We start from the raw sequence: 26655 nt of genomic DNA on the forward strand, positions 1-26655 counted from the left end.
CTTAGGATGCTTCTGGAGTCCGATATTGTTACCCTCTCAGTGTGGGTAAACTTAGTAGCACCAGAAGGCCACTGCACCATATGGCTATCAAGAATGTAATTTCCGTTTGCCTTGGGGGACTGTTACGAGCAGGAATGTCCCCTCCTCCCTGCAAGTTGATGTGCTTGTCACTGAAGTTATTCTAAATCACCAACCGGCCAACAGTCATCCTGCTGTCCTGATTAGTCCGCAGCAGGCAGTGTCCTCTTTTTCCTTCTGGTTCACTGGCTCCTGCCACAGTACGATTGTAGTCCCCAGCTGGCTAGCATCAAATCTCCTCTACTTACTGGGCTTTGGCCTTGGCCAGGACTGGACTGGGCCTATACTCCCAAGCACCACCGTTCCAACACCATAAAGGCTTCTTTCTCTCTACCTTTTGGAGCCATCTTCACCCGAAGGTACAGAGTACCTAGAGGGATTTGTCAGACAATCTTTCTATTGGAGAACCGCTCATAATTGGATGGGAGCCTTGATCATCTGTCTTTTATCCAATGCTCCTACTCCGCTAGAGTGGGTGGTCCACAGATGTGCCAGATTTTCCTCCCCAGGCCCTTTTTAATCATGCTTTTCTGAACATGGACCAAGGATTTAAAACCTCTGTCCTCTATCTTGAGGTCGTTTTGTGTCTTTGAGCTCTGTCTCTGTTCAAATCCAGGGACTCTCATTTCCTTCATCATGTACCGTCTTCGGTGGAGCAAGAGCTCCCAACACTGCTGGAGCAGTGCCACAGCCCCGACCGAGCTTCATTGCATCTCGCGACTGCAAGGTAAGCCTGTGGGCTTCTTCCCAAGAATTGTTGCCACCACCCCTCATCGGCAGCAGCAGCAGCGCGTCGGATTGCCCTGATATCTGAAGTTATACTGCAATCACCTGAATCAGAGGGTTTATCAGCCCTAACCACCCCTACCCATTCAGTGCACTGTGAAAGTGCTGTGTGCCTCCTTTACGACACACGTGGCGACGCCACTCTAAGATGGCCGCTTCTCTATAAGAGGCAGTACCACCCCCAACTCTCAACCAGGCTGCATGCAATAGGCTGCTGGGTGCTTCTTCAGCACCAATACATAGCCGGCAGGCGTTAAGCCGGCCCTCACAACGAAGGCACACACATCAAAGGCGCTCTACCTGTCCCAAGCCTGTCGGAGACGAAGGAGCTTGGGGCCTTAGGACGCTGAACGTGTTCCGATTCTAGGTAAGCGTCTTCCTACTGATCTGATCCCATGGCACAAATATACAGTTAACCCTTCCCATCCAAACAGTGACAGATATTGAACTGCGCCCATATTGGGGATAAGTGTCTATACTCTCTGCCCCAACATGCAGTGGCAACCGGGTTGCATACTACTAACACTGAACTTGCCGAGGCAATGGAACAGCTACATACTTCTCTTCACAATGCCTAGCTCAAACAGGCCCAACTGATCAATGTGATGCATGTAAAGCCTGCTCTGAAACAGTCTATTTTTGTTATTGCATAATCGGAAATAGCCCAACTCTCATATGTACATGTTTTGAAATGCCTTATTCTGTCCCTCATAGCTTAACCTACCTGAAATAGCCCAACTGTCTGTCGCTATACGTGCATTTAATCAGCACATTTTCGTCTCTGCTATGCTTACCCTGAAATAGCCTAACTCACATAGCAAATTTCCCTAGCTATATGTGTTTTGGAGTAGCCTATGTCCTCATGTTATGCATATTATGAATCAGCCGAACTTACACAGCTAATACTGTCTGAAAGTGACAATTATCTGTAGCAAAAAGTGTTTTGAAAGAGCATATTTTTGAAACTGTTAAACATATTCCTTATTAGCCTATTTTTGATTTAGTCATCAACTATGCTTATCAGGAAAAGCCCAATCTGTCCTAGCCTAACGTTTTCCAAAATAGCCTAACTGAAAGATGTTCCCTTACCTCACCTTCAGTATTTGCATCACGCCCCACTACCTTAGCTTACTTGGCACATTACTCACACTTAACATCATATTCCTTTATGCCAGGATGGATACCTCTAACGGTACCAACTCCATCAGCTGTAATATTCACACCATGACCAACCTCCCCAGGCCCGACCACTCCACTCACTACAACACGCATGCATTCGCTCACGCACCCAACTGCCAGTCCAGACGCCACAGACTCGGAACACGCACGCACCCTTTGAACATCATTGCCCTTCCCACACTGGTAGCACACAGAAACTCTCGATTAGGAACCTGCACCACTTATAGGCCCAATTCTACTCACCTGTACCTTAACACCCACAATTCCAGCACTACTATGCTGCCCCACATAAAACCTGTTCACAACGCCTTCAAACAACATAACCCTACACCTAAAACAGGCAAACCCTCTCAATCTAACAGGAATAACCTATCACCGCACTACAAATGCGCTTTACTCAGTGTTCGCTCTCTTAATGCCAATGCTCTTGAAGTCAATGACCTAATCGTAAGTCAGGACTTGGATGTACTAGCCATCACAGAAACTTGGCTACATGAGGCGTCCGGCCCTACCATCTCGCTAGCCCTACCAGAAGATTGCTCTATCCTCACAGGATAGGCCTTCAAAAATAGGAGGGGGGGGGGTAGCTCCAATTTTCAAACAGGACATACCTATTAGGCCCATACCCCACCTAGGTGAGGGTAATACAGACATTCTTTCGGTCAAACTATCACTTTCACCTAGATACACCATTAATATTCATGTCATTTACCGGCCACCAGGACTCCATTCAGACTTCCAAGGACACGTCACACACTTACTCAGTGAAAATATAAAAGAAAATACTAAAACCCTACTTATAGGCGACCTCAATTTAGGATTCAATGACCCCAATGATAAACCCGCTACTTCTCGCACCAAGGACCTCTCAGATATGAGCTTCTCCCAGAAAATCACAACCCCCACCCACTCCAAAGGCCACATCCTAGATTGGGTGGTCGACCATAATTGTCACTCCTCCGTCACTTCCAACACTGTCCTACCATGGACAGATCATCAGTGCCTACAATTCACCGTCCCTACAGCTCCAAGTACCAAAACTACCACACCTGCTCCTGCTACTCTAGCAAGAAGCTCAAAAAAACTAACTGCGGATAACATCCAAGCCTATCTTGACCTCCCGTGCCTAGCTCCTGCGTTCTCACAAGACCCAAACATCCTAGCGGATATATTTAAAGACACGCTTACTCGCGCAGTGAACACCATTGCCCCACTAGAAAATAAGAAAGAGAAAAAAGAATTCCAATCTAACTCGTAGTTCACAGAAGAGCTCCAAACCATGTGCAATAGCAAACGCCAGGCGCTTAAAAACTGGCAGGCAAACCCCTAAAACGCCACTAAGGAAAACTTCCAAACAACTGCCAAAAAGTACAAAGACTCTATTTTTAATGCCAAATCTGAAGCGGACAATCGCTGAATTTCTGACGCTAACTCACAAACCAAAAAACTCTTCACCATCTTTAATGAACTCTTAGACCCTCCCACTTGCACTGATGAGATCATCAAAGATGAAGCCTGGTGCACTAGCATACAAACTGCCATTCTAAAAAATTAGACCTCCTACAAACCAGAATTTGAGATCACTATAATACATTTAATACATTACCTAAGCAGAACCAACCCATTCAGACCCTGCCCAAGTCCAAAACTATCAATGTTCCCAAATTCTCATTTAAGGAAATCTCAGAATCAGAAGTCATAGACATCCTCAAACATCTTAAACCATCGCAATGCAAGGGCGATGTGTACCCCCCGCCCTCCCCAAGATCATAAAGGAGTATGCTGAGCCATTTGCTCCTCTCCTGACTGCTTTCATTAACTCTTCTTTCAAAACAGGCATATTCCCTGACAGCCTTAAAGAAGCCTGGGTGCGTCCCCTCTTAAAAAAAATGACGACGCTAAAACCCAATAACTACCGGCCCATAACGACCGTCCCATTTCTTCTTAAAATATTAGACAAGGCCGCCCATAGTCAAATCCAACTCTGCCTTGAAACCAACTCTAGTCTAGGAAAAAGACAGTCTGGTTTTCGAAAAAAGGGCACAGAACTGAAACCGCCTTATTAGACTTAAAAAATCAAATCAACCTTATCGTGGACAAGGCCCTCCTCCTCCTCCTCATAGACCTATCAGCGGCGTTTGACTTGGTTGACCACAATACCCTCACCAAACATCTCACACACGCTGTGCACCTCTCCAACCAAGAAACTTCCTGGATTACCTCCTTCTTAGAAGGCAGAGCTATGAAAGTCTTCTCTAATATAGCAAATGCAGCTCCAACCATCATTCACTGTGGTGTCCCACAGGGATCATGTACTGCCCCTATGCTATACAATCTTTTCACAAAGCCCCTTTTTGATAAATTGGATACACTTGGGATCAAATACACCAACTATGCTGATGATACCCAAGTGCTCCTTCCTCTAACAGGAATTTATCACCAAGACGCGACAGCCCTTAGGCAAATTTACTCCATCATTCAAGCATGGATGGCCACAAATGGCCCCTGCCTCAATGGGGACAAGACCGAAATTCTTGGCCAAAAGTCCACTCTAGCTAAATTAGACTCCCTCTACGCTAACTTTCACATTGACAACTGCATCATACCGGTCTTATCCTCTGTTAAAACCTTAGGGGTACACATCGATGCCACGCTGTCCATGAACAAACAAGTCAGCGCTATCGTCTTTGCCTCTGCCTTGAGTACAAAGCTCATCAACGCCATAAAACCTTTCCTAACAAAAGAAAACTGTCTCTCCATAGCCAGAGCTACTATAGTGGCCAAGCTTGATTACTGCAATGCGCTCCTAGCCGGCACCTCCAAAAAAAACATAAGCAGACTCCAGACTACCCAAAATAACTCGCTCAGAGCAGCCCTAAGTATACCTAAAAGAGACCACATCACACAAGCAAGAAAGACAGTTCACTGGCACCCAGTCAAAGACTGCATCATGTTCAAAATCCTCACGACCACACACAAATGCATAAACTACACAGCACCATCCTACCTCTCAGACACACTATCCAGATCACTCTCAACTAGGCCCACCAGAACATACTACTCTAACCAACTCATTGTACCGTGCATTAATAGGGCTAAGGCTGGAGGGTTAGGCTTCCCTTATCTTACCCCGAAGCTACGGAATGCGCTCCGTACCGCACTCAGAGCTGAAACGTCTCTCCATGCCTTCCTGAAAAACCTCAAAACTACTCTCTTCAACTAACTGCTTATACCTTCCAACCCTTGCAGCTTCCCTATCCTCAGGCTTCCCTATCTGCTCTTTACTATTTGTACATATCATGATTGTCTGTTTTTTTTTTATGTAACTAAGCTATGATCACCTAATGTAACAAGCGCCACGATGCCTCTGGGCTGTTGTGCGCTCTACAAATGTGAATAAATAAATGTACCAAATGGGGTTTGACAAGGACTTGTGCCTACTGCTTGTGGTTGTTTGAGCCCTTCCCCAGTCACACCAGTAATTCAGAGCCACAAATCTTTTTATCTGGTACAAGGTGTGCCCCTCCTCCCCCAAACAGACCTGCCGTCTGATGGCAGCCTGACTGATGGATTAATTTCTCCGCTCCCATATATCAGCTGGGATTCAGTTAAGGGGGATCCTTTGTTTTTGTTTGCATAGAAAAAATATATATGAATGCTACAAAATTGGGCCACGGTCCTCTTCGCAGAGGTTATGCTAGCTACTTCTGCTTCTTCACCAGTTGTCTGCCTAATAGTTTAGGGCTGAGAGCTTAAAATGGGTTGCCACCATCTTGGGATCATGCGGTTCCATTATGGTGGTTGCATGGCTGGTACCTCTGTGCTGGTACTGGAGGAGGGAAGGGAGGGAAGGGAGGGAAGGAAGACTAAGGGGAACATCCATGTCCCACTTTCGGGGGTTTCATCGCATAATTGTCTGCTTCCTCTCTGGCCTCCACAATCTCGCTGTCCTCCCTAGTGGTCCTACTAAATTTGACATCCGTGATGACCCATTTCATAGCCAAGTATTGAGTAGAAGTATGTGGATGATTTTCTTGTGCCTTGTAATTACTGTGCAAACACAGATAAACGGCCTTGTCTAAGATATGTTACTATTGAGCAAGCAATAAAATGGATCTGGTTTACATGTTGTGCATTAGTGTGTATTATATATATTGTAAAATCTGTAAAAAAAAATGTTTTACAAACAATTCATTGTATTGTACAGTTAAGAGTAACCACACTGGTCTTGGTTTCCAACTCCCTAATGTGCTGCAATAAATCCACTATAAACGCATCAATGTTTTATAGGTTAGCAGTTAAAATCACACATTATGGAAGGATGGTGATTTTAATCTACTGTTTCTCTTATTCTCATAGGTTAAGGAATGGTGTTAAGTTCTGCAAAGTTCAAAAGTTTCCAGAGGTATTTATGAAATTCTCCAATATTACATTTTAATCAGATTTTTAAATGTTAATGTTGTACACGCGAGATGCCGTAGTAAAATATTTAGTTGAATAAATATTTTTTAAAGGCATTAAGTTCAAATTGTACTTGAACAGTCTCATTTTCTATTGCAGATACTATGTATTCATTTAAAGAGGTTTAGGCATGAGCTTATGTTCTCAACAAAAATATGTACCCACGTATCATTCCCATTGGAAGGCTTGGATCTTCAGCCTTTTCTTGCTAAAGAGAGCCCTGGTCAGATTGTAACATATGATCTGTTGTCTGCAATTTGCCATCATGGTACTGCAAGCAGTAAGTACATTTCTTACTATGTTTTCCCAATTTAGCACAAGCCAGTATTCAACAACCTCTGTCTAAATGTTGCCTGTTTCAGTAGATGCCCTAAACTCAAACATCTTTGTTGGAAAATGATTTGACATTGATTCTAACTTGTCATTGATTGAGAGTGGAAACACTGGCTGAATGTACTTCTTCTTGAAAGCATCACGACAATATTTTGTACAAAAAGGCTACTATATTAGTGTTGCTTATTGTACTGAAATGTATAAAGAACTTGTAATATGATTGTTGGCAGATTATGGATTGTACAATTTCTCAGTTTCCTTCTTTTCTGGATTCACCACCTTTTTTCAACAATTAATTTGATGTCTACCTATTGAAGTTTTTACATGGTTGCATCTGAATAATCTTTATGCATTACCAAATAATCAGACCACTGTTTCACTGTAATTAGCTGCCAGTGCAGATTGTTTTCAATAATAGATGTTGTAATTGATGCAGTCCAAAAGGAACAGTGTAATTTCCTCTGAGGCTAGATTATGTGCTAGTAACTTGTTTTATGGTGCAAAAGCCACAAAATCAGTTTTTAAATGTTCTGAAATAAGAGCAATGATTTTACCTTCTGGGGTGATTGCAGAACAGTGATGCACGTGAAAACCAGTAGTTTGTGAATTAGATATGTGGTTTTATTCATATGTAGGATTTTGTTTTTAAAAATGTTTTATTTAAATTTGGGTCCAAATCACGTTACAACACAGAGGCATAGTTCGATATGTATATCAGCCAGTCACAAAACCACCAAATACAATGATGCTCCCCAACTGAAACAAAAATGTGGTGGCCGGTAATGCACAAGAAAACAAACAATACAAAAAGGCCTCACATATAATACATAGATCTTGATCAGACCGCAACTCACGGTCACAGCACCAGACCTCCCAATCAATCCAATGGAAGAAATGGCCCCAAATATTCCAGAGACAAGAGAGAAGGCAACACCATCGTGAAATAATTCTGTTCCATCTTGCTGTTCCTTATGAGATCCTTCAACCACTCATACATTGTGTGGGATGCAATATTCATCTAGCGGAAGCATATATAGCGTTCAGCAATCATCCACATTGATAACTGTTTCCGATTGTCTCCGGAAAGATCTTGTAATCTACAAAATAGACGGCACATAGTGTCCTAGGTAGATCAACTGCAAATATTTGAGACAACATTACAACCACACAAGCCCTAAATCTTGCAACAACGGGGCATGACCACATCATATAAATAAAGCTTGCTTCTTCCCCATGACATTTCTGGCATTTCCAATTTCCCATCACTAGTCATCTCAAACCTAATCTTTCGAGCAGGGGTTATGCATGCCTGATGGAGAATTTTATACTGTATTACTTTGAATCTGGTATTTAAGGCAACCTTCTTCGTATACCATAATAGTGAAGCCCACAGTTGATCATCTATTCGTCTACCTAGATCCCTCTCCCATTTCAATTTACTGGGGCAGTCATCCAGCAAGCCATTTTCTTGGATTGTTCGGTAGATGATGGAGACAATTCGCCTAGAATTCACGAATTCCTGCTGAATTCCCCAATATATTGTAAAATAGGACTTTAAGGGGGTTTGAATGAAAACTGCAGGGACCACGCTCGGAAGGCCATACGAATCCTGAGATATTGAAAAGTCCCGCCACACTCTGTCAGTGAATTGGTCCCTAGTAACAAGCACACCAGCAGGATACATGTTATCATATATAGAATATGTTCAGGAAATCACTTCACAGGTGAGGACCCACGTCTCGCTTGCCCCATATGCATAACTCCAGTGTATACAGGAACTGTACGCTCAAATGACGATAGTCTTTTCCACAACTCCACTGTATCTGAGCTCCATTGTACTTGACATGGGATCAAATGTACAGTTGTCGGTAGTTATCCTAGGCAAAAGGGCCACCTGCAGAGACTAAGGTTGTACCAACAACCTTTCAATTCTAAAGTGAGGAAACGGTGGAGCCCCCACCATCCAGTACGACATAAAATATGCCTGCCCAGCTAAACAAATTTCAATTTTAGGATCCAGGAGCGCGCATAGGTACTGGTCAGACTATCCCATTTAATCCTTTACTGTTTCAGGTACCAGGTCAGACTTATCAGGATCAACCGTAGTACTTTAAAAGACTTGAAACCTGGCCAAATGGGAATATTCTGAAACAAACACATTGGAATAACTACCATCTTAATATCTTAATAGGTGCAATGCGACCATACACTGACATGGGAAGTACCGTCCAACTCTCAATTTTTCATCTGAGGATCGTCTGGTATGCATAGTGATTATCATTTAAGACGGAGTTATGGAACCGACTTCTAGTTATACCTAAGTATTTCACTGATTCTTGTTCCTGAGTAAAGAAACCAATCTCGCACGGCCAGGGATTGCCATCAGTCAGCAGGAAAAGGACCGATTCAGACATCTGCTCTAAAACAGTAAAATAAGTAGTCCCAGGACACAGAATCAAGAGCCTTTTCAGTATCCAATAGTGCACCCACTGAATGAACCTCAGGATCGCCTTGAGATCAAATGGGAAATGACCGCCTGAGATTGTGTTGTGCAATGCCAGGCAGAACGCTGGATTGATTCAAATGAATTAGTGATGATACATGGGGGGGAGGAGCCGATCATCTAATATCTTTGAAAAATTCTTGGTGTCCAGCTTAATTAGGGGGATGGGTCTATAAGAAGTGCACTCAGTCGGGTCTTTGCCAGGCCTCAGGATCAACAAGATACCCGCCTCATGCTTCATAGGCGGGAGAGACCCAGGCTGTAGGAATTTCTGCCACACCTGAAGCAAGTGCAAAGTAATCTCTGAGCCAAACTCTTTGAAAGACTCGGCAGGAAGACCATCGGTTCTCCGCCCCTTTCGACAAGGGTAACGCAGATATTGTCGACATGATATCTTTAGATGTAATCGGGGCATTAAGAAGATCTATCACATACTGATTCAACTTTGGCAGCTGTATATCTCCCAGTTAACTTTGAAAGTCCACCAAGGAGAAAGTTTGTCTCCATGCGTAAAAGTTCCCATAATAGACGAGGAAGGTACAAGTATAGGCCTGGTATCCGAAACCATTTTCAACTCTGCATTCCTGATAAAATGCACACTAGGACAGCCTCCTTCTGGATGCAGTAATTAAGCAAGGTGCTGCTGGAACACGCAGGGTCCTAATAATTTCACCTCCAAAAACATGAAAGAAAACCTATTTAGGAAGGGGGATGTCTTGATGCTGCAAGAAACCTGGTTAGTCAGCTCAATTGCAGTGGAGGGTTATTCAATAATTACACAAGCAGCCTTGCAAAAAGCAAAGGCCAGACCCAGTGGAGGCTTGCTCATGGCATTTAAAAATTCAAAATTTAAAGACATCACCCAGATCGAAAGTAATACCATGGGGATTCAAATTTGTAATGCTAAGTTGAAACAAAAAAGTTGGGTTTTGGAGGTGATATTTTGCAACATCTTTTGGAAACCTGTGTGTTCAGGGTTGCGGTTTCTTGATGAACTAGCAATTTTGCTAGGGAAAATCAGAGTTATGTTTGATGATGCTCTAATAATATTGGGAGGTGATCTGAACTCAAATGCACCCAACTCTCAAAAGATCAAACAAAACAAACATTGCATAGAATATCTGAGAATGGTCGATGGTGAGTGGAGTTCTTAAATGATTGGGGGTTAACAATGGCAAACGGGAAATTACCAGGGAATATCCCAGCTAAACCATCTAGATCCCAGGGAACAGCTATTTCCACGCTGGACTATTTATTCTTGTCAGCGGCCTTGTTTGAGCAAAAGACCACTTTAAATATTAGAGAAGGTGGAGGAAGTGACCATCTGCGGCTGGAACTATCATTTCCAGACCTCCTGATGGATCCCCAAGAGAGAGATAAGCAAGTAATTGAATGTAGGAAAGGTAGAGTACACCTCCTCAGATACAAATACGAAGGGAAAGAGCTTAATGATAGTCTAATGGGGATTGCAGAGAACATTCAATTCGAGAACTGTCCTCCAGAAGGTTTCCTAAAGTTTGTTTGGTCCACCTTGGAGAAGTGGAGGGGGAACAAAACCGACCCATCAGCATTCTTTCGATGAAGAAACCATTAGGAGGAAAAAAGAATTGAATATTGAGCCGGTCTGATAGCACAGCGAGTAGAGCGCTCGCTTTGACATCTGTGCAGAGCCTGCTGACGCAGGTTCGAATCCCGGCAGGGACAAACTCAGCCTTTCATCCTTCCGAGGTCGATAAATGAGCACCACACACCGTGGGTAATAATAAGCAGCGCGGAGGTCTTGTTGCGCCTCGACGTTTTGGAGTTTCTGTTCTTTCGGTTCTTCGAACCTGTTCGTTTGTGAAGTATTGACGGGATGTCTTCCTCTTCTACCCCGCGTCTGGGCTTCAAGAAGTGTGGGGACTGCGGGTCCAAGATGTCGGTGACGGACTCGCACGACGCCTGCCTCTGATGCCTCGGGGAGGCCCACGACACGGATGATTGTCTCGACTGCCAGTCGCTTACGTCCAAGGCCTTGCGGGAACGTAAGAAGAAGTTGTCGGTCGGTAAGGTGTCCAAACCCGGAAGGCGAGGTCCACTGGGCTTTCGATGGACAATTCGAGGGGCGACTCTCCGCATCGTAGTCCAAGTCCAGGGGGTCACGGTCCCGGAGTGGGTCCCGCCACTCCTCTGCCTCTTCGAGGTACTCCCGCAAGCGTCGTCATCGGTCGCCTTCCCAGTCCTCGTCCGAGGACTCCGCCCATCGGCGGGCTTCTTATCCCACCAAGCGTTCCTCTCCGGAGGAATGGGCTTCCTTCGGGAAGAAAATGTTGGTGATTCTTGAATCGCAGGGCTCCGGTCTGTCCGCGCCTCTGAGAGGGGTCGGTCTTGACCGTACTGGAGACACCGCTCGTATGCCTTCGGGCTCGTGTGGTCGGCACGATTCGTGGGAGAGGTCCCGCTCGGACAGGGGGAATCGTTCATCATGCCCGTTCCAGGTCCCGGTCCTCGACGCGCTCAAGCCCATGTGCACCTGTGAAGTCTTCGAAGAAGACGTCGACGCCGGTGGCGCCGAGGTTGTTGTCGGACTCTCTCGAGGCTCCGCCTCTGAGGAAGTCATCGGCGCCCAGGCTGTCGAAGGGCACGCTCGGCGCTCCACCCTCGAGGCCTGTGTCGAAGCCGTCGATGTTGTCGGCGCCGCGCTCGACGTCGACGCTGTTTCACTCGACGCCCTCGACACCCTTCGAGGCTGTGGTGTCGGAGGTACCCCGTGGCACGGGGGAACCCCCTAGAAAGACTCTGGCCAAGGCAAAACATGTCTTTCTCCCGTATTCTTTGCCCCCTTTCCATCCTATGGAGTATATTTTCGAGGTGGAAGAGGGTTCTGAAGTTGAGTTGGTTCCGGACACGGTGCCAGATGAGATTCTTTCTGGTCATAGCCAGATTGAGGACTTGCGTCAGTCACTGCATGACGCCAGTGGTCTGGACACCTCTCCGGAGGTGGAATTCTGTAGGCCCGAGCCTGGCACCCATGGCGAGTCATCGTACCGGCGCCTTATGTCGAGGGTCACGGACTACTTGGGGTGGTTGGCACCCCCAGTTGATTTTGTGCAGGATGACCTGACGGATATCCTCGACCAAGGTCCGCCCACTGACTCGGTACTGCCATTCCATATGGCTCTGCAAAGAAGGGTGGCAGCGGCTTGAACTGCTCCGGAGAGTCTCCCGGCAGTGGGCAAGCAAAGCAGGCGTTGTATCCTACCATCCCTCCTGATAGGGACGACAAGCGTTTTGATGGCTGGGCAAAGAAAGTGTTTTCTTCAGGGGGTATGGCTCTTCAGGCGGCCAACTCCGTATGTGCTTTGTCACGTTTCACGCACACTCTGTGGGACTATTTTTCATTAGCGGCTGAACATATTCCCGAAGGGGACGAACGGGATGGTTTTCTTGCTATTTTTCAGGATAGCAAGGATGCCATGTGTGAGTCCGTTCAGTCGGGTTTGGACATGGCAGACTGTGTCAGCCGGTCCATGGCGGCGAGCACCGTGATACGCAGGTTTGCGTGGTTGAGGAAGTCGGGGTTTGCTCCTGATGTGCAAGCCAGGCTCCTCAACATGCCCTTTGATGGTGAACATCTTTTTGGCAGCAAGGCTGACGAGAGCCTTGAGAGGTTGCAGACCTCCAAAGCTGCAGCGAAGTCATTGGGCGCTGCAGTCCAACCTCTGCCTTTTCGTCCTAGGGGACAGCAGTGGAGGGGATGTTCCTTTCGTTATTACTCATCCTTCAGTAAAGCGAGAGGAGCTGCAAGTCAAAGAGGCAACCGTAGGAGTGCCAGAGGTGGAAAACAAGGTACTCGAGGTGCCAAGGCCACGCGAGCAGTTGCCTCTTTGCCCTCAGGCAACGCTGCAGCTGCTTCTGCTCAGTCATGAGGCCCATGCTTCGCCAGTTGGGGGAAGGCTGGCGCAGAATCTTGGAGAATGGTGTGCCATTACTTCAGATGTGTGGGTTCTGGAGATCATAGCCCACGGCTACTGTCTTTCTTTCCGGCAGAGGCCTCACGACAATCCACCAGGGAATCTCTCTTTGAAGAGTCCGGATCTGCTCCTTGCGCAGGAAATTCAATCCCTGCTGGAGAAAGGCGCCATAGAGCTGGTGCCGGTAGCAGAGAGGAACAAGGGATGGTATTCCCCTTATTTTTTTATTTCGAAGAAAGACGGGAAAGATGAAGGTCGTTGCACTGCCAGGGAAGAAACCAGCCGCGGAGTTCTCCGGTTAAAAGGCACTACCCTTCTCTTCACGGTAGTGGTAAACCGTGGTATTCCGGTTGCCGGGGTGCTTGGCACGGGCAAGGTGGCCACGAGATGCTCCAGGAAGGTGAAAAGAAGGCAAAACTGGTTATCCCCACCAGTCAAAGGAAGAAGACTCTCCGGACTGGATAGGCCGTTATGTTTTGCCGCCCCTCTTTGAATAGTTTCCCCTTTGCGGAAGTGTTCCAGTATCTTTTCTCGATCCAGGTAGTTCAGGATCTTGGTGATCACTGGCCTGGATGGATTGCCTGGCGGCGGCTTCCTCGTTAAAGCCCTGTGCACTCTTTCCACCGCGAACCCCTGTGACAGAGCTCCTCCAGGTATCTCTTGCAACAACATGGATTCGATAAACTCTGTGGGGTTGTGGCCCTCTGCTCCCTCCGGCAAGCCCACAATGCAGATGTTATTCCTCCGAGCACGACCTTCCGCTTCCTCCGCCCTATTCTCCGGTTTGCCATCCTGCTGCACCAGGGTGTGTAGTTCCGACTTGTGTGAAGCACAGTCTGCAGTATTCGGACTCACCTCCTTCTCGAGGTTCTCAGTGCGCTCCGCCAGTGACCGGCCATCCTGCAGGAGAAGATTCACCTCTTCCTGCACCTCTCCAACCTTGCGGTCCAACGCTGTTTTTAGATCAGTCACAGCCAGTTCAAGTTTGGCCTCCCAAGCTGCTTTCAGGTCTGCAATCGCAGCTAGGACCTCCTGGTTCGCGTTCGCGACAGCCATGCCACCAGCAGGGGGCCTGTCCTTGCTCCTGGCACTTTCCGAGCCCGGCGGCGTCCTGGCGTATTCGTCCAGTGTAGGCTGCTTCCCTTTTAGTCTTGGAGGTTTGTTGGACATGGCGCTTCAGCTGTAGATCGTAGGTCGACCTTACCACTTGTGGTCTGCAGCTCTAGCGGGGGGCAACCCGCTGTAGTCTTGCACGCTCAGGGGGGGCCGCCTCAGAGGGCTTCCAGCACAGTCCTTGTTTGTCACAGTGGGTTGTGTCCTCCCACGTAACCATATAAGTCTTCACTTGAGCTGGACTTCGGGGTGGGGGGTGCACTCTGAGTCTCGCAATCGCCAGTGCCACCCGGGCAAGGGGCACCCGTACCCCAGGGGCTCATCCAGCCTCCCCCCTGTCTTGTCCTGGGCAACCTGCAGTAGCCCACCTGTCCTCTCTTTCCCCTCTTCCTTGCTATTGGGGCGACACCAGAGTGCCAGTGATGACTCTACATCTAATCACAGCATCCGCTCCAGCGAGTGTTCCGGTGGTGCAGAATGCTTTTAAATTCCAGCGCAAAGCATTCCATTTTCAGCATTACGTTGCTTTTCTCGTGTTATAGCGCTACCCAGTCACTTCATTCCATGCCCTGGGTCTGCCGCCGAACATCCGTGTCAGCTGCCTTGTCCTCATCCACAGAGTTTGTCCTGCGCTTCAGGCCTCTGTGTTCATTAGGCGGTGTACACATCGGGAGGGGGGCCCTGAGCATTTGTTCCACTATGTATCATTTCTGGGTTGCAGGAGCATGCAAAACCCACGTCTACTGTGCCTGAATGTAGGCCACTCCCCTTTCACAGCTCCCGACACTTAGTAACAATATTGATGTGATCCGCTTGTTACCAGCAGTGCCGTTGTGCCATTACATTCGCGCTGGCCTCGGATCGGATGCGACAATGTAACACAGAGCGATCCACGCCCCCTCGATGCGCCCCCCCCCGTGTTCAGCTCGGATCAAGCCCGGGGGCTTCTCAGCATTGTATGCGCTCCCACTTTGTAGCTGTTGGTTTCAGATAGGGACGTTCCATATGTCCTGATGACATGGCGCTCGCGGCCGGTTCCATACTTCGTTGCGGGCACTTCCAGTGCAGCGTTTCGAAAGGGTGCAGGCGCTCTGTTTTGTTCCGTCTATTGTCCTGCCTTTGTTTGATGGGCGGCGGCCATCTTTTTTAAATATTGCCTCCGGGGTCTTCTGCAGCTTCTATCTCAGCGGTTCCTTGGCAGGTCGACTCCAGTTTGTTTCAGATCATGGCCTGTAGCTTCATGGACCCGTACTTCAGTTTATGGGGCATATGCACCCGTATTCGCACTGTTTCAGCAGGATGATTGCTGGATCGATGGGAGCTGCAGCATAAACACGTCCTCCTACATGGCTCGCTTGGCCACGCCCCTTTATATGTGCTGTTAACTATTTTTGTTGGATAACCCCGGTGCACATGTTGTTTCCTAAGTGTCTTCGCCTGAGAGATGTAGTCTGCGGTGTGTGTGCACAAACCTCCGGTACCTGAGAAACTGCCCATAGGAGGTTGTCTCTCAATGCTTTTGGATGGCAGCTCGAATAAGATAGCAGTGAGTTCCATCGGTTATCTTGTAGACCTTGGAGACCAATCGTCCCTCACACACTGTGATCAATAGATCAAGGAAGTGTGTCTTATCTTTGTGTCTAAAGTGAATTTCAAATTGGGGTTATGATAATTGAGCCGTAGATTAAATGTTAGTTCCTCCATTGTGCCTTTGAACACCATAAAAATGTTGTCAATATAACAACGCCATACGATCAATTTGTCTAGGAAGGGATTGGTGGCTGGGTAGATATGGCTCCTCTCAAAATGGTCCACGTAGAGGTTTGCCAAACTAGGAGCAAAGGTCGCACCCATGGCCGTCCCCGATACCTGGTGGTAGAAGGTGTCATTAAATAGGAAATAATTCCTAGTGAGTGCTAGTTCGGCCAGTTCGATCATTAATGCTGAAGGAACTCCATTCAGGTCAATGCCCGATTCCAGCAATCGTCGTACCATAGCTATTGTCTCCTGCTGTGGGATTTTCGTATACAGGGACTCGATGTCTATGTGGCCAACCACTCTTTTTTTTTTTTTCTTTCTATCAAATTCAATTGTATTCAGGAGAAGAAGCATAGCAGTGGAATCTTTGATATAAGATTGTGTTTTTGGAATTTCATTTTTTATAAAGCAATCCACAAATTAAGTTAGAGGTACCAATATAGAGTTCATGCCAGATACTATTGGACGACCTAGTGGTGGAGTGAGTCCCTTGTGGATCTTAGGCATGGCATATAGTGCCGGAAGGCATGGGTGAGTGGGCATAAAAAAAGCTGTCTCTCTAGGACTAATATATCCTTCTGCTTCCTCTACTACAGGGCAGATGAGTACCCTCAGGTTGGATGTGGGATCCATCAATAAAACTCGATAACTGGTCTGGCCTTTGGGAGCGTATTGACCATGTTGTTGCAGTAGTCTGTTGTGTCCCTCGCTACCGTCGTCCCTCCTTTGTTGGCAGGTTTTATAGTGATGGTGCAGTTGTTTTCCAAGTCAGTAAGGGCCGCTAGTTGGTTTGTAGTACAGTTATTGTGTATAAAAGGGATATCTTTCTCAAGTTCCACAATCCTTTTCAATAATGCCTGTTCAAATGTTATAGACTCGGCAGAATTAGTGCATTGCGGTGGAAAAACGAAGATGCTGGTCGTAGACCTGTCGTATCCTGTTGTTCTTGTGTGTTCTCATGGAAGAATTGTTTGCCTGGACGAATGAGAAAGTTGGTCTCTGCTAAATATTTACTTTATTAACCGTTTTGATGCATCGGAAGTGGATCCTTTAGACGCCTACATAGAGGTAGGCCTATGCCAAAGATGAATGGACGAGACATATGAAATCTGCAACTGGAGATTCCTAGGTAACTGCCCACACTGAGCCTTGGGACAGAGAGGTTTGAGAGATAGGGCTAGAGTTGGAGTTCCTAAGCCTGGACCCAGTATCTGAAGAAGCAGAGGACTTCTCAGAATAGTCGGGCTACGTCTCACCCCAGTTTATTCCATTCAAAGAAAACCTCAACCTGGCAGAGGGTACTGGCAGAAACCTGTTGGAACATATACAAGAAGCCTAAGAGAAAACCAGCCAATAGAAAAAAAACAAGCAAACGGAAGTTGGCGGCCAGCTCTTCCCTTGGGTAGTGCCTTCAGGCAGTGGTGGAACCCCACCAGCTCTGACGAGGAATAAGTAGTATTACCTCCACCAGTCCTCAAGGACAAACCAACTTCACAAACAGACAAAAATGGAGGATCTATTGCTGGCCTTGGATAGTCCACTAACCATCAGACGACGGTATCAAGAAACAATATTGATCCTACAGCAGGTGGTCAGGGTACAGCAAAAACAAGCAACTATACCTTACAAAAAATATGAACCGGAGAAGTCACTGTTTACTTGTTCACAAACTTTGAAAGTGTTGCTGAAACGGAAGGCAAGCTATATTGCCCCATTGTCGACTGGGGAAGCCCAACAAGCCCTTAAGGCCGTCAAAAGGGGTTTTCTTGAACGTTTGAGAGAAGACCAAGGAGCATTGCCTATTTGGTTTAGACACTTGTGGCTACGTCAAGGTGAAACTCCACAACAACTTTCCTACATGGTGAGAGACTTAATAAATATCTTAGACAGGGCATTTGAAGAGGTGACCAAGATGCTGGTGCTGGAGCAATTTATAGATTCCCTACTTTCCTCTGTACAGACGATCATATTACAGCTTCATGATACCACCTTGGAAAAGTCATACAAACAGCCAATGCCAACCAAAGAGCCAGGTATGCCATAGTTGATGGGGGACCTAATAAACCAATTGACGTTAGACCATCCGCGTGTGTAAGAGAGGTGAATCCAACCCTCAGGAGACCTAGCCCCAGTATGCTGACTGCACCCCAGAGTAGACCCAGGACACCTACTCTCACAGACTGCCAGAAGCTCGGACCTCCAGCAGTTTTTTCGGGCAAGTGCATGACCTTATAAGGGATATCCTGACCCGCGAAGGCTGGAAGAAATTGACTTTACTTACAGTTTGTAACGTTCTAGACCCAGCACACACTATCTTATCAGAGTGCTGGAGGGGTTACTTAGTATCCCCTTTTGTCTAGTTCCTCATGTAAAAATGTTTGTTACCCTTGCTACAATTAACGGCTGGTGGCAGTGGTTTACTTTTTACTATTATTGTGTGTTTTTACCGCGGGCTGCGTTCGCAGCTGCAGTAAGGCACCCATGAGTGCCCATTTTGTCCAAATGGTCCCGGTCTTCTTTTTTTGCCATTTCTTGTTGGAAAGGTCCTTCTTGGGATTTACCCTGCGCGCCAAACCAAGTTTGGTCCCTTTGTTCATTTTGCCTTTGGTGGGATTCATGAGTGAAGCCCACCTCGGGCTCCAGTATGTCTGGCAGGGGCAGGAAATGAGGGAGGTGCCCGAAACTTGCTGTGCTTAATCCCCTTGGTTACTGGAATGCTCCCAAAAGGGATTGGCGGGCTGGCTGTCGGGCAAGGACAGCCACCCTCCTGTGGGAGTCACAGCTAGGCTGGAATGAATGGGAGAAACCTGCATAAAAGACAAGGCTTTTTGGCTTGTAAGGCAGAGGCGACCACTGGACGAAGGAATCCGAAGAAGGACTTGGAAGAGACGCCTGCTGCAACTCCTGGACCGTTGGTTTGCCCGGTGTTGCCCTGCTGCTGTGCTGAAGCTCCGAATTCGTTTCGACTAGAGAAGCCCTGCAAGGACGACTTCTCCCCTTGGGTTGGTGGGACCAATCAACCCCAAAGTGAACTAGTTTGGACATCCTCTCGGAGCTGGCTGTACTTCTGCTGATGCTGAAACCGAAGTGCCAGGGAGAGGAACACGAAACACAAGTGGATCGCTTTTAAGTCTGACCTGAGCGCCAGGAAGATCCTCTGGACTTCCCTGAAGCAGGATTGACCAAGCCTCAGCCACCTCAACAGAGTGCTGGACCCCAGATGCGAGGTGCTGAAACCGCAAGTGCTGCTGAATTGAAGTCTGCCCATTGCTGCTGCTGACCTTCCCATTACAGTGCAGGTGTTCCCAGACGTCCTCCCTCTTGTCCCCACGACTGAGGCCCAGGAACACCAGCATCTGCAGAGCTGTAGAGGAACAGAAGCCAGCTGGAATTATTTCTTCTAACCAAAGGTACTGTAAACCTAAGAGGATTTACCTCTTGTTGTGTATCCTTAATTGTTCTCAGTTGACGCTCATCTTGGTTGCCTTTTGAAGAGTTTTGACCTAGCTTGTGGCCCTTCAAGTGAATCTTATTTTTACAAACCTTTCTAAAAACATTGTGCAAGACCTTTTATTTACCTGCAAAGAAGACATTCATCTCCCTTAGACTTTTCTCATCTAACATTGGCTTTCCTGGCTCCCATGGAGACTCTGTGCCTGTACCTTTCCCCAAGGAAAGGGTTAAATTTACTTGACATTGGAAGGTTTAAAAAAATACTTACTTGTTTATGAATTGTTAACCTTCGTTTTATTCCCATATCTAACCTTTGCACCAAACTCTATATTGCTCTAAATGTACCAGTGATAAATCAATGTCCAGTATCCTAGCTATTTAAGACCCCTGAGGGTTTAGGAAGTGTCTGTGTGCCATCCCCAATGAGTATCATCTGATGTAGAGAAACTAAGTGTGCTTTGAAGTAGATTATAATTGTTACATGTTTTGCTCCCTCCTGAAGAAGGCGTATATAACTGACTGTTAAATAAATTAATAATTGTTTAATCAAGAAACCTTGCGTATACGTGTTTATTTGAATAACTGTCACTGTGAAACTCTGTGTTACAACCCTGCTGCTCACATTGACCCCTCTTGAGATAAGCCTGGCTGGTCAGCCACACTTCCAACCTGTGTAGTACAGACTTATACCAAAGGTTGGGTTCCTATTGCCAGGAGGTCAAGGTTGCTGTAGTCTTCCCAAAGGATACTGCACACAATCGTGCCTTACAGGTTGCATTTTGCACCTGTACCTGACCAGAGGAATCCTTTCATGCGCAGCTCCTGGGCACCTCTCACCAGAACCAACAGTGATAAATCCAAGCTCCAGCGTCCCAAGGCAATCCACAGTCATCTGGGAAAATCTGAGTCGGGGGTAAGTAAACACTGTGTATCTGCCACCCCCCCAACCCCATTCTCCATAGGCTAACATTGGGAATAAGTCAATTTGTCTCCTAACCTTCCATTCCACTGCCTTTTGGTCGTCAAACCTGGGTAGTAACTATTGAAATGAAAAAAACATTTACTTACTTAGTAAAATTGTTTAAGGATATTTTTCTCCATCACCAACACAAGTAAATTAACTTACCTACAGAGTCTCCCTTTTGGGGAGAAGCATTGTGGTTCCTGTGACTTTTGCAAATAAAATACCACATTTTTCTTACGGTTTGGACTGCTTAAGTTAGGGAATTACCTTGTGATTTGGTTCCATCATTGACTGCATTTAATTTACCTGCTTGCTGAATAAATCATTTTTTAATGCATATATGAACCTATGGCGAATGTATATATTTGTCATAGAAGTATTATGTGAAAATACTACCTGATAGTTGCTTTTTTCAGTTTGTGTAGAAGGCCTAGAATAAATAACTGTATTTTTATACTTACCTGTCTAAATGTAATTGTGTGCTATATTGTGTGGACTCATTGAGGGCCCCTGACCCCACTCATTGTTTCCTGAGAATAGCCTTGCTACCTCGATTGGGTTTTGGCTAACCTCTCAGAGTTCCCAGTTCACCAGGCCATATTCTAGAAATCCATTTTAACAGCCCTTTTACTCGACTTCCTGGGCCTCCATGGCTGCTCTGTGGCAGGCCCATTTGATGAAAGTGGGTGGAGTTTAGCCAGGTATTTCTCAATTTTCAAAACTTATCACTGCTCCAAGTGGAGAAGACGGGCCAGATTTGAAAGGGAAAGAGGACTAATCCTTGGAGGGATGGAGGGATGGAGAGAGGGATGGATGGATGGAGGGAGGGAGAGGGAGGGATGAGGTGGGGGGGAATATAATGAACCAACAGGATGCAGTAATCGTGTTACCCAGGTGAGGTCAGAGGAGGTGAACCACCAAGCAACCAGCAGGAGCGACTGAGTGTGGAAACAATTTTCGAAGAAGGTGATGTACTGGCTAGTGCAGGAAAGACGTACTGTGCTGCGAGTGTGTGTTTGTGGCGACTGGTTGGATAGATAAGTAAGGAGCGATTGTGAAGTGGAAAGTACTGAGTGGAAGAGTGTAGCAGTCTGGAGGATAGAATATCCGTCTGGAGGAGGCGTTTTCAGTGCAGGGGAGGCATCATTGCGGCGGAGGCATCAGTACGAAGGAGGTGGTAGCATTGCAGAGGAGGGAGCAGCAGGGCGGAGTGCAGAGGTTGAAGTAGCATTGTGGAAGGAGAAGAAATGTCAGCGGGTGGAGGGGAGGTCTTGAGGAAGGGAGAATCATGAGGGAAAGAAGACTGGGGGGCAGAGTGAGACAAAGTGGTTAAGAAGAGTGAGTAGGAATGGGAGAGGTGAGAGTGGAATGGTGCTTTATAGATACCCTTTTGGATTAATGTATCAAGCTCAATTTGCCAATAGAGCACAAACCACTGGATAGTGTGTAGGGAAGTCCCCGAGGACGTTTAGAGAGAAGGTGTTGTGCCAATAGGTCTGCCCAACTAGTCGAGGACAGAGCTTGACTGGAGCGGTCAACCTTCTGTATATACTAACCTGGAATCAGGGACACCTGGGATAGGAAGGAGGTGTGATACAAGAGGGACAGCACTACTGCCCACAAATACTTCAATAAAAACCTTTGAACCACCTCTAGGTTTGGATTGATAATTGGGCCATCTCTGACACCACCCACTTGATTTGCCTGTCTCGGCTCTTTCTCGCTGTCCACGATTTTCACCTTTCCTTCTTGCTGCTCATCTCTCCTCCTCTTGGACCTGCTTCAGTCTTTTTATCTTCATGTCTTTCTTTCTCCTCATTTTTGTTATTCTTTCCTCTTCACTATGATTCCTTTGTTACTCTCCTGTTTGCTTTAATTTTATCCTTGACTCTCCATCAATCATTTCCCTTCGCCCCTTCCTCCACACACCCTGGCACCTCGCTCCTCCCTACTCTTTGGCTCCCCCATAATGCAATCCTCAGAGTAGAGTGCTGCTGGCAAAGTCTTAATCCTCTGCTGACCTTCTCTCTTCTTATATCCTCAGCTCAGGACTTTCCTTTGCTTTAAAAAAAACTCAATTGGAGAATCATAACTGCGTTCACATTTTCTGCTTTGCCTATTCTCATTGTTCTTTACTCTTCTTAACAATATTCTTGCCATTCAAGATTCTGATTCCACCTCACATATGGGGTCCTGGCTTTTTTCTTCACCTTACAAATTGACAACCTTCACTCTTCTTCTGCCACCAATGTATCTCCCTCTTCCATTTCTTCTGCCCCCTCATTGTCCTTAAAATACTTTTCTGCCTGCATTATCTGACTCCAAACGTAGTCATCTTCTTTGATGAGCTAATCCCGCTGCCTACTATGACGGAATCACATTAAGTGGCTCAGTATAGAAGCACTGGGGATGCCCAAAAGTCCCAAGAGCCCCTTTTCATGCCTCAAACCATCCTATCTCATGATGGCTCTCGACACTTCAGTGTCAGGAGCAGGGTAGGAGAGAAAGCTGTCCCTCCTGGTGGCTCACACAGCTGTCGGGAAGCAATGACAGGTTGTTACAAAAGTGGTTTTCGCTCGTTAACCAGAGGAAAGTTGTCCTTCTCTCCATGGCCATCTTTTGCATCTGGACAAGTACAGAGCCAACATATTCCGGGTCGCCACACGCACCCTTTTCTTGCCATACAGGCATGCTGTCCCTCAGGGACTAGGAAGGAGAGAAGCTGGCTGGAAGTGTGCATACAAGTGGAAGACACTTCTGCAGTGCACCACTTTCCTTTCCCCATTAAGGTACATACTGTCATGAAAGTAACATTCACATGTCAAACATGGCAGTAGTCGGCAGAAGGGAGGCACAGCTGGAATTAAGCTGCAGAACTGTACTGCTCCGGTAGCATTTCTACCTGACTCCAACCATCTGATGCCATGGGTGTGCAATTGGGAGAGATCAATTTTTTAAATGAAAGATTAGGAGTCCCAACAGCTGAGAACGCCACCTGGGGAAAGGGAAACTGCTGTTTCCACATGCTCGGAAAGTAAAAATTACCAATCCTGGAGCAAGCCGAGTCCGAGGTTAAGAGGAAATCCGTGGTTTGAGTTATTGCCTTATCAGAATCTTGGTGCCCCTGAACTATCCTCCCTGCTTATGGTACTTATTGGGTTATAGTTAAAAGCTTAGGCCACGTAGGCATTTATCCCAAGGAGTCAGAAAGAAAGCCAGGACATTATACTTGGGATTTACCAATAGAACTGGGGCGCTTGGGAAAAACTTGGATCCTCTTAGCCTAATAAATCCTGTCACTTTTTCATATCCCCCCGTCTACTGTGTTATCTGCTTGAGCCAGATATACCGAACTGCTTTGTGACTGTGATCGGCTTAATTCCTATTAGGCATTCAACAAATGCCACTGTTATGATGTCCGTGGCACAATCATATTCTCTATATCGGGGCAATGCTTTCTTGAGTGTCTGTAAAAAAAAATCTGTGAATTCTTGGTATTTAAAAAGTGCCTGTCCTATATTACTGATTTGTGTGCTTACACCTTCTGTTGGTTCCAAATGTTGAGTCTCCAATGGAAACCACACATCGGCCTGCTAGACAATGATATACACAACATTTGGAACCCAGGAAAAACTTTGGTGCATGCAAATTGATGTAAGGATTGTGGATTTGTAGCCACCTCATTCCCAGCACCACAAGAAAGTGTGCTGCCTTATAAGGTTGAACCTGACCGTTTCTTGGTGAGTATGTATTCTCATTGTGATTGTAGTAAACTGTTCCACAATAGGTTTGGAACTCAGTGGACATCAGTCGTTACCTCATATTCAGTGGGCTGATATATCGATTTCGTAACGCTCCGGATTTTGTTTTTTACGCCCATTCTTTATCAATGAAGAGGTCTGCAGCCCCACAATCCATCAAGGCAACACAATATGACTTCATGGCCATCAAAAGCTTGATGGTAAGGACGAGGAGTGCCGGAACTGAACAATCTCTGAGACATAGGTTCCTTGTCAAGGGACTGAACTTTGTCTTCTGCTGACTCCCAGTACCTGTTTTGGTCAGGAGGCCTCGTTCCCTGGCCTGCCTTGTGTTGTGATTGGGCATTGGCACACTAGATAATGCTTTGAGGCACAATACAAACAGAGCCCTTCTACGGCACTTCATTCCCCATTTGAGAGTGCCCCCCCTAATAATTCAGATTTGCATGGGTTCAGGTTCTGTGTTCGTACCACAGGGTGTTCTGAGTACAAAGGGATGGGTTCTTTTCTGTTCTTTTTTTTCTTGGAGCTTGTAATCGAATTATAGAACAGACTGGAAAAAGACTCTTGCTAGCTCTTATTTGATTTCCTTATTCAGTCCTATCCGAAATAGAGCGAATTGGGCAGACTCTGGCCAGCTGGTTTCCAAAGCCCTTATTTAAAGTTAGTAACATAAGAGACTAGGCCTATTGATTGTTGTGATGTATCAAGAAGAGGTTCTTGCGCTGAATGTTAGTCTGAGGTGGTTACATATATTTTTTCATGGCCATATCAAATTCAGAGACATTGCATAGTAGAGTACTGGCTAACATTACCTGGGTTGTTCCTCAGGCCAGGCTGTTCCTAGATAGATTAGACAACATGTAACATATTTTGAGGCTATCTGAAGAAAAGGATAAGTGTAGAAAAGGTTAAGGAGACAGTCCAAGCGTCAAACTCCTGTATTTGCCATCCATTTCTTTTCGATGGGATTGTGAGCAGTATGTGGTTCAACTCCAATGGCTTCACAAGTAGCCATCTGCCTTAATGCATCATTTTCTGCTTTTAGAGCTTGGACCTCAGTGGACAAGACCTAGACCTGTGAATAACTCTTGGACCTACATAGTGGGAGGAGGTAGGGGTGAGCTTTTAAGTGCTTACCCTGATACCAAGTTCAGAAATGCAACAAGGTTTCCATGATGACACCCCCCCACACACAAGCACGTGGGGAGGCCAAGCTTGGGGAAAAAGCAAAGAGGCCAAAAAAACCTTAAGGAGGCAACCAGAGACTTGTGCTAGCAGCCAAAATCCCAGTTTCAGTGGTACAGGAGTTTACTGGGGATGTGACCAGGAAAGCAGAAGGTGAGACGAGGAAGACAGTCAGAAGAACGAGGAGCAAAAATGAACTGAGGGCTAGGAGCGTCGATGCAGGGAGCGTGGCATACCTGCTCTTGTGACTCGTCTATCTGCTTGCCGAATCTGTAGCTAAGCCGGTAGCAGGGGCTTGGCACGGCACCAACTTGTTAATTGCTAGACCACTAACATGGACTTTCAGCGCCGCGTCACAGGAAAATGAGGCGTCTGTGCTGAGATTCCCATCTTAAATCTGACCTTACATTTTCTCTTACCGCTCATCCTATATCTTCCTTGCTATCTGAATCCTACCTTAGCACATAATGCTGACTTATACTGCCTTTTCTATGTATTGCCTTTTGTATGTTCAACTCCTTTGCAAAATCCTTTATATAAATACAGTGGAATTTTTAATGAGGAAATATCTGAGACATCAAGCAAAGTTTTGAGATCTATATAAACGCACACATGCAGATAAATTGGGCAATTTGGTAAAGCATATTAATATGTTGATCTCTATGGCACCACGTAGAGGTATGCCTATCACCATAGTCCACTCATTCCTCCACACAAGCTTGTAATGTGATTTTGAGCTTGTGTGGAGGAATTGAATGGCCAATGGTGACAGGCATTACCTGTACGTGGTGCCACAGAGATCAACATATTAAAATGCTGTACCAAGTTGCCTAATTTATTTGAATGTTTAAAGTTTGGTATTGCATGTGTGTTGTGTGAGGCTTGTGGAATCTGCTTAGATCACATGCTATGCATAGGCTGACATCTAGTGGAAGCTGCGGAGTATTACAGTTGTTGTTTTCGAAACTCGAAAAGGAACATCGACAGGGCATGCCAGTAATACTAACCCTAATGTGACGTCCACTGTACCTATCCTTCACGCATCGAGGTCCCTCAGATCGTTTTTTTCCGCCATCATGAGCGGACGCTTATCTCAGAGTTCAATTTCGGCTAACACCATTTGCT

General features: G+C 46.3%; 1 protein-coding gene across 2 annotated transcripts in view; it reads left to right on the forward strand.

The window, feature by feature from the left end:
* The window catches only part of USP33 (ubiquitin specific peptidase 33), a 1143586-nt gene that overhangs the window by 616932 nt on the left and 499999 nt on the right, over positions 1-26655 (forward strand). For both annotated transcript variants that reach the window (XM_069641664.1, XM_069641665.1), the window contains 2 exons: positions 6403-6448; positions 6604-6784. In XM_069641664.1, the coding sequence (XP_069497765.1) occupies positions 6403-6448; positions 6604-6784 (227 nt within the window). The remainder of the gene's footprint in view (positions 1-6402; positions 6449-6603; positions 6785-26655) is intronic.

Source organism: Ambystoma mexicanum, chromosome 1q, assembly GCF_040938575.1.
Source record: "Ambystoma mexicanum isolate Mex_15411 chromosome 1q, UKY_AmexF1_1, whole genome shotgun sequence".
In the NCBI taxonomy this organism is placed as follows: domain Eukaryota; kingdom Metazoa; phylum Chordata; class Amphibia; order Caudata; family Ambystomatidae; genus Ambystoma; species Ambystoma mexicanum.